This window comes from Amblyraja radiata, chromosome 39 (assembly GCF_010909765.2).
Source record: "Amblyraja radiata isolate CabotCenter1 chromosome 39, sAmbRad1.1.pri, whole genome shotgun sequence".
NCBI lineage: Eukaryota > Metazoa > Chordata > Chondrichthyes > Rajiformes > Rajidae > Amblyraja > Amblyraja radiata.
In genome coordinates, this window is record NC_045994.1 from 4,841,405 (window position 1) to 4,850,392 (window position 8,988).

The window sequence follows — 8,988 nt, forward strand, 5'->3', positions numbered from 1 at the left end:
TCTCACAGAGAGTGGTGAGTCTGTGGAATTCTCTGCCTCAGAGGGCAGTGGAGGCAGGTTCTCTGAATGCTTTCAAGAGAGGGCTAGATAGGGCTCTTAAAAATAGCGGAGTCAGGGGATATGGGGAGAAGGCAGGAACGGGGTACAGATTGGGGATGATCAGCCATAATCACATTGAATGGCGGTGCTGGCTCAAAGGGCCAAATGGCCTACTCCTGCACCTATCGTCTATTGTCTATTAAATCTCCCATTAGCAGGTACCGCCATTATTTGGATTGGTATTTGGAGGCTCGATGCTCTCTCCTGGTTTAGTGAGCATGTCCTTCACGGTTCAGCTCAGACTTGCCCCCATCTAGGCCCATCTCCACCCTCAATCACCTCCCACTTCCCCCCCCCCCCTCCTCGGCCTTCTATCCCAGGTGCATTCCAGCCATGGGACTAGAGTCATGGCGTTATATATATCCATAAATTCTAGAAGCAGAATAAAACCATTTTGTCCATCAAATCTACTCCGCCATTCAACAGTGGCCGATCTATCTCTCCCTCTCAACCCCATTCTCCTGCCTTTTCCCCATAACCCCTGACACCCGGACTAAACAAGAATCTATCAATCTCCATTTTTAAAATATCCTTTGACATGGCCTCCACAGCGTCTGTGGCAGCCACAGCCACAGTATGGTGTGGCTTTGTTGCTACAGTAACAACTCACTGGCAACTTGAGGGCCTACACAAATTTAGCAACGTCTCATAGATTCAACAACTATCTTCATGACCCCCGGTAAATGTCATTCATAGAATCTTACAGCGAGAAAACTGGCAATGAATTCCACTGATTTAACAGCCTGTGACAATAGCAAGGAAGCAGGCCCTTCGGCCCACCTTGTCCATGCCAACCAAGTTGGCATTCTGGGTTTGTCTCATTTGCCTGCACTTGGGCCTTATCCCTCCAAACCCCATCCGTTTATCTGTCCAGTGGTGGGATTGCAGTCACAGATCATGGCATGGCTGTAGAGAGAACGTGGATGGATTGGAAAAAAACCCTCGTCTCTGTTACATGGCCTTCCAGCACCCGATGCATCTTTGCCCATCTCTCTCTCGCTCGCTCTCTCTCCGCACCTCGGGATCAAATCTTGTTACAGCCAACACACGAAGCACCACTGTGACTGCGCTTCAACATGAGGGGCACCTTGGTGACACCGCAGGATACAAACGGTGCAACAGAGGTGCTTGTGGCAGAAATGGAAGCAAACTGTTTGGAAATGGTCTTGATTTAGTTTAGTTTAGTTTAGAGATACAGCATGGAAACAGGCCCTTCGGCCCACTGAGTCCTTTCTGACCCCATCCACTAGTTCTATCCTACACACTAGGGACAATTTACAGAGGCCCATTAACCTACAAACCTGCACGTCTTTGGAGTGTGGGAGACGGTATAAACTCCGTGTGCGAGACAACACCCGAGGCCAGGATCGAACCCGGGACTCTGGAGTTGTGAGGCAGCAGCTCTACCCGCTGCGCCACCATGACCGCACGTTCCAACATTGCCCGCAACTTCGAGTTACTACAAGATATGAAAGTTGCTACAGAGGAACCTATCGTGGAAATGGATAATGGACACTTTGGAAATGAAGAACAGGGCCAGTATGAAGAAGGATCTCGACATGAAAAGTCACCCATCCTTTTTCTCCAGAAATGCTGCCTGTTCCTTCAGCACTTTGTGTCTATTCCTAGTTTGGAAATGGTGTTGATTTTTGGCCACGACCCCAGTCTAGAAATATCAGATCCACATACAATGCGGAAATTGGAAATCTCCTGCGACACTTCCATTGTCTCTCTTCCCCATCGCACTAGTCAATAAGTGTTTCCTGACTGGAGGTCATAGCTTCAATGTCAGTATGGGCAAAGTTGAAAGCAGACTCGCGGGGCAAGTTTTGGGTGCCTGGAATGCCCCGTTGGTGGAAGCATATGTGATAGTGGCATTTAAAAAACTTTTAGACAGCCACATGGATATGGAGGGATATCGATCGCCTACTTTAGAGGAGATTCGTTCAAATTGGTATCAAGTTCTGCACGGATATTGTGGGCCGAATGGCCTGTTCTTGTGCTCTACTGTTCTCCGTTCTATAAATGTGATGCCCTGATGTTTGCCTGTCCCAGGCGATAGGTAAGCAGTGGGAGGGAGAGGAGTGAAGAGTCGGAGGGAGGGGGTAAGTGCTTCACTGATCGCCGCTTCCAAGGGCCGGTGAAGCAAGAGAGGTCCATAAGGATGTGTGCTGGCTGTTCTGCTGTTTGAGTGACGCCAGCATCTAGCGGTCACTCCTCCAGCTTCCCTCACCAACAACTTGACCTACGTCAAGCTACGTCAAAGCAACGACCACCAAAGCACTTCAACGTCGCTACTGCCTTAGAAGGCTAAGGAAGTTCAGCATGTCCCCAACAACCCTCACCAACTTCTACAGATGCGCCGCAGGAAGCATTTTATCGGGATGCATCACAGCACGGTTTGGGAACGGCTCCGTCCAAGACCACAAGAAATTGTAGAGCATTGTGGACGCAGCCCAGACCATCACACAAACCAACCTCCCTTCCATTGACTCCATCTACACCTCACACTGCCTCGGCAAGGCCAGCAGCATAATCAAGGACCAGTCTCACCCTCCCTCTTCTCCTCTCTCCCATCAGGCAAGAGGTACAGAAGTGCGAAAACACACACCTCCAGATTCAGGGACAGTTTCTTCCCAGCTGCCATCAAGCAACTGAACCGTCCTATCAACAAGTAGAGAACAGTTCTGACCTCCCTTCTACTTAATTGGAGATACTCTGACGATCTTTAATTGGACATTATTGGACTTTATCTTGCACTCAATGTTATTCCCTTTATCCTGTATCTGTACATAGTGGACGGCTTGATAGTCTTTCCATTGACTGGATAGCATGGAACAAAAGCCTTTCACTGTACCTCGGTACACGTGACAATAAACTAAACTCAACTTGAGTGCCCTGAAAGATGTCGATGAACCCTGGGTCAGTCCACGTGGTGTGTGTGCGCTACACTGGCTCCATCCACGCGTGCACCTGGTGATGTGGTCCACGACTTCAGTTCCAGTGATGAGGAAGGAACGATAAGGTCAAGGAGAGGAACGTTGTCAGCGAAGGAGAAGGTCGGAGGGGCAGGAGAAGGTCAGGGGTGTGTGTATCGTGGAGGAGACACTGCAGGAAGAGCTGCCCCCACTCCGATCCACAGAGACGGTAGAGATCACGGGTTAGTTCCCCGCGGGAGAAGTTAGATGGCAAAATCCAAAATGTCCTCCAGAGATAGACGCAAAGTGCTGGAGTAACTCAGCGGGTCAGGCAGCATCCCTGGAGAAAAGGAACTGGTGACGTTTTGGGTGGAGACCCTCCTTCAGACCACCAGAGATGCTGCCCGACCTACTGAGTTACTCCAGCACTTGGCATTCCACGCAGGGTTCCAGCATCTGTAAAAGCCCTGTCCCACGGTACAAATTCATTCCAAGAGCTCTCCCGAGTTTGCCCTGATTCGAACTCTGAGATTTACAGTAATGGCCACTCGTCGGTACTCGGGGCTCTCGTGGACATTTTTCATCATGTTGAAAAATCATCACGAGTCTTCCCGTGCTTACCTGCCGTTAGCCAGTCTTCCCGAGTACCTGCCGTTAGCGTTACGAGCCGCTAAGAGACGTCCCCGAGCTCCGACGTACCCGCTACGTTCATTCTCCGTGCTTACCACGAGTTTGATTTTTTTTTAAACTCGGGAGAGCTCTTGGAATGAACTCGTACCGTGGGACAGGGGTTTGAGGACAAAGGACATTTATTGTCGCATACACCAATTGGTGCAGTGAAATTTGAATTGAGAAAATAGTTCCTCGTGCCCACAACTAACCAACGAAATAAAACAACACAAAGTGCTGGAGTATCTCAGCGGGACAGGCAGCATCTCTGGAGAGCAGGGGTCGGTGACGTTTCGGCTTTCGGCTCGGCACGGCACCCTTTGTCAGTCTCAGGTGTGTGTGATTTGTTGCTGCCTGGTTTTAGTTTCAGTTTAGTTTAGTTTATTGTCGCACGTACGGGGTGGGACCACCATGCATTTGGATCCACTGGCCATTTTGTGGTAGATTGCCTCTCTGGGAAGGAGTGGGCCAGGACCTCGTGCCCTGCCACAGCCCACAGGTGTCATAGAAGGTAGACAAAAATGCTGGAGAATCTCAGCGGGTGCGGCAGCATCTATGGAGCGAAGGAAATAGGCAACGTTTCGGGCCGAAACCCTTGGGTTTCGGCCCGAAACGTTGCCTATTTCCTTCCCGAAACGTCGCCTATTTCCTTCCCGAAACGTCGCCTATTTCCTTCACTCCATAGATGCTGCTGCACCCGCTGAGTTTCTCCAGCATTTTTGTCTACCTTCGTTTCTCCAGCATCTGCAGTTCCTTCTTGAACACGAGTGTCATAGACCTGGGAAAGATCACCATCCCCGGTAACTGTCTCGCAAGTCAGAAATTACCTTCCGGCTGACTGCACGGCGCTCTTGTGCTCCTTCTCGGCTGTCGTCTCCTCCTTCACAGGCCTCGGAGGGCTGTACCTGTCGTTGCTCCAACCTCCTCCAGTCGGGTCTCTGTCCTGTCCGTTTCTCCTCTTCACTCCTCCCAACGTCCACTGGTCTTGTGAATCTCTCCCCTCCCTCCCCCTCTCCCCTCTCTCTCTCCCCCCCTCCCCCATCCCCTTACCCACCTCCTCCCTCACTCCTCTCTCCTTGTGCTCCTTTGTTTTACAGTCACTGTATCCATCAGATTCTAGACAGTGTAAGTCACATTCACCACCATGACATTGTACACAGGGACCTGAAGGTCAGTATCTTCGAACGTATACAGAAATGAAAGAAAGAAATCAAAAAAAATTAAAATAATGATACGCCTGAGTCTAAAACCGTGTGATGTATGCAGACGCAGATGTGAATCTGCCTCTTGTTATTCGTTTGTCCTCTTTGTGTCGTTATTTTACTTTTTGTTTCAAGGCCTTCTGTGCATGGCTACTTATACCATCTCCAAAGTCTCTTGTGTTTTAGGCTTTGAGAGGCAGTCAAAGGGAAATGTCAGGGTGAGGGAGGTGTGATGATCGGCCATTGTGCCCCAACAATCACCTTCCCCCAAACCACCCCTGTCTTCACCCCCGGCCGCAGGTTCCCCTTCACTTTCAGCACCAGGTTTAAAACCAAACTTGCAAAGAGATTGCCGTGTGGTTTAGAACTGTCATGTCCAGCAAAAAGCTCCCCCCCCCCCCCTCTTCCCCCCATCCATCCCTCTCAAAACATGGCAAAAACAAAAGGTTGTTCTGGAAAGCGGTTTCCTCTTGATGGCCTTTGAGACGACAAGGGCATGCGTGCACTTTTACCACCCCTCCCCTTCTCGCGTCTGTCATGCTTTGTTGCTCTTGACAATGTTCTTTCAGGGCCGCACAGACTGGTTGACGGGTCAGGGTCAGGGCCGGGCAAGAGTTGACCGCCACCCCTCGCCCCCCACCCCCACCCCCCTCGGCTCTGATGTCTGCTGCAGCTCTCCCAACCTCAGGTCAACGGGTGGGACGAGGTGGTAGACAGTCAGAATCTTTCTCTCTAGGATGGGAAAGCTCAAAGACTAGAGGGCACAGCTTGAAGGTGAGAGGGACGGAGTGTACGGGAGATGTTCTTTCACGTAGAGGGCCGGTGGGTGCCTGGAACGCGCTGCCAGGGGCAGTGGTGGAGGCAGACACGATGGTGGCATTTCAGAGACGTTTAGATAAGCGCATGGATGTGCAGGGAATGGAGGGATGTGGGATATGGGCAGGCAGGTAAGAGTTGGTCTTGGCTTCATGTTCAGTACACCATTGTGGGCCGAAGGGCCTGCTCCTGTGCTTTACTGAGCTACGTTCTATGTAGATGAGGGTCAGTGATTGTCCATCCCTAATTGCCCCCGAACAGTGAGACCTCCACACAGACTGGGTAAGGATGGCAGGCTAAAGGGCAGCTGGTGCCCAGCGCCAGAGACCCGGGTTCAATCCTGACCATGGGTGCTGTCGGTGTGGAGTTTGCACATTCCTCCTGTGACTGCGTTGACTTTCGTCCCATATCCCAAAGACTGATGGCTGGTGCTTCCCTCCTGTGTAGTCACATGATAGATTCTGGGCTGACGGGAATATCGGAACATTAAAAAGTGGGATTCGTTAAATGGCTGGTTCATGGGCTGGCATGGATTCAGTGGGTGAGGGGCCTGTTTCTGTGTTGCATCTCCCCATAACTCCACCATTACCTTTAAGGGCTTGTCCCACTTATCCCGTCATAGTTCACAGTTTGCCGAAAATTTTCAAAATGCTGAAATTCCAGCGGCGACCAGAAAAAGGTACGACTCTTTGGGTGACTACTCACGACCATACAGGCGTCACCCCACGACATGTCCCCTCTCATCTTAAACATATGTCCTCTGGTTCTTGAATCCCCAGCTTTTATATATTATCTTACTCCCCTCATGAATTTATACACCTCTATAAGATCACCTCTCAGCCTCCTGTGCTCCAAGAAATAAAGTCCTAGCCTGCCCGACCTCTCCCTGTAGCTCAAGCCCTCGAGTTCCTGGCAATAAATGGAACTGGGCGACATGGTCTTTGGAATGTGGGAGGAAACCGGAGCACCCGGAAGAAACCCACGCGGTCACAGGGAGAACGTGCAAACTCCGCACAGACAGCACCTGAGGTCTCTGGCTCTGTGAGGCTGGCACGGCTTTACTGGCCGAGCTACCATGGTTGGTTCTAAACCGCCTCCTTGGCTCAGGGGCAATTACAGATGGAAGTTAAATGGCGACATTATTAGCGACCTCCACATTGTGAATAAGGAGGTGTAAGGGGTGTGTGAAGGACTGTCGGGGTATGTGTTTGAAACCAGAGATGTTCAGCAGGTCAGGCAGCATGTGTGGAGAGAGGAGGGTAGTCTAGTGTTGCAGGTTGATGACAGGGGTTGGGGCTAGGGAGGTCCATTCCCCCATTTGCTGCAGCAGCAAGCCCCCCCCCCCGCACCCCCAGACGGAGTCTGCCGGACAGAGGGGACGTTAGGGCTGGGGGGGGGGGGGGAGCCACGTGGCACAATCCAAGGGCAGCAATCCAAGAGCCCAGGCAGTCAGCGTGCGCGGAGAGAGGAGCAGGGCGCGTTTCAGGCCTTGAATTGCTTCTGGGTGGAAGGCCACCAGCCTGAGGGGCCAACTCTCCCTCCCTCCTCGCCCGCTGGGCCCCGTCTGGCCAACAAGTGCCCGCCGTAACCTCAGGCCAACCCACGGCACCAACACGACCAGCTGACCAGTGTCGCTGCCCTCTACACCGCCCTACTCTGTCCAGCAGACTCCTTAAGGCATCCCCTCAAAACAAAAAAGCAGATCGCAAAACCCTATCAATTGGATTCATCGAAGAATTTGGAAAAAAAAAAGATCTGGCAGCCAATTTTGCATTCTCCCTTGTCACGGGGTGAGAGCTGTGGAGTTTTTGCCCTGTGGGTGTGTCCTGGCCTGCCTAGCCCTGGCATGGCCCTGTTGCTGAGATGAGACTTGCACCAGTCTGTGCCATGTTCGACTCACCTGCAACTAACACGCGCCCTGGTGTTTGCATGCAGTCATTGCATCCAACAGATCCTGGAAGCTGTGCTACACTGTCACCAAATGGGTGTTGTTCACCGAGACCTCAAGGTGAGTCCCACTCTCGCACCACCCTCGCCACCCTTGCCTTCCCCCCCCAACGCTCTCCCGCCAAACCTCTTCTCCACCTCTTTGCCGCTCAGCTGGTAATTTTAACACCGAGCTGACCCGCGGGAAATTCCTTCTGGATTGGATCGGATCGCAACAGGAGGTTTTTTTTGTCAATGGGGGTGAAATGAGGTGGTGAATTTGAATTGGCGGGGGTGCGGGGGGGGGGGGGGGGGGTGCAGGGACCTCCTGAATCTGGAATGCAGGTGTGTTCTCAGTGAAAGTGCCCTGCTCATCCCAAGTGAATGTTTGACTGCTGTTTTTAAAACTGAATCCTCAAATTTTTGGAAACTACATCCTCATTTTTTTTAAAAAACGCTATCCTCTATATTTGAAAACTATCGTCAGTTTTTGAAAGCTGTCTCCTCAAATTTTGAAAACTATATCCTCAAATTTTGAAAACGGAACCTATTTAAAAACTATGTTGAATTTTTGAAAACTATGCTGAATTTTTGAAAAATATGCTCAATTTTTAAATTTCTTAAAAAACTGTACCCTCAAAATTTAAAAACTGAAATCCTCAAATTTTGAAATCAAAATCCTCTATTTCTGAAAACTGCACCTTCAATTTTTGCAAACTGAATCCTCACTGTGCCCAGCGTGGGATTTGAACCGGTATCCTCTGTAGTTCCAACGATGGCGTGTGCACCGCCCATCCCAATGGCCCTCAGCCCTCCCAGCCAAACCTGACAGCAGGATTGAAGCCAAGCAGCGAGAGGGTCGTGAACCGGCAGTGTTGGGAGCGGAGCCTTGGGTGAATCCTTGGCCAGGCCGACCACGCGTGTCTCTCAGGGCCGCGTGCGATTAGCTCTTCACTCCGCCCTGCCTGGGGAAGGGGTGATTGAACTGGGAAGTAGACTAGAGGCCGGTGGTGGGAAGAGGTGCCAGGATCAAGTGTTCAATGGTCCTTCTCGTGGGGCTGCTTGGAGGTGGGCCCTATGGTATCACAGCCACTACGACTGTACGGTGAGTGTTGCCAATGGTTTCTTCTGTGGACAACCAACGCACGCTAGATTTTATTTCATCTGATTTGGTGACAAACGCCTCTGCTGTTGCAAGGGTCAGATTGTGGGGGCTCTTCCAGTGGGGAATAAGGGGCAGTGATGGGCATTGGCCTTCCTGCCAGACCCTGGGAGGTGGGGTAATAGCACCCCCCCCCCCCGGGCACAGGGTCATCTGGGGGAGATAGGGGGGGGGGGTGGGTTCCCCTCTGCCCCTC

General features: G+C 51.5%; 1 protein-coding gene across 25 annotated transcripts in view; it reads left to right on the forward strand.

Moving 5' to 3' along the window:
- LOC116967405 (calcium/calmodulin-dependent protein kinase type II subunit beta) overlaps window positions 1-8,988 on the forward strand; it is a 263,340-nt gene that overhangs the window by 130,832 nt on the left and 123,520 nt on the right. For all 25 annotated transcript variants that reach the window (XM_033013933.1, XM_033013946.1, XM_033013947.1 and 22 more), the window contains exon 5: window positions 4,784-4,856. In XM_033013933.1, coding sequence (XP_032869824.1) covers window positions 4,784-4,856 — 73 coding nt within the window. The remainder of the gene's footprint in view (window positions 1-4,783; window positions 4,857-8,988) is intronic.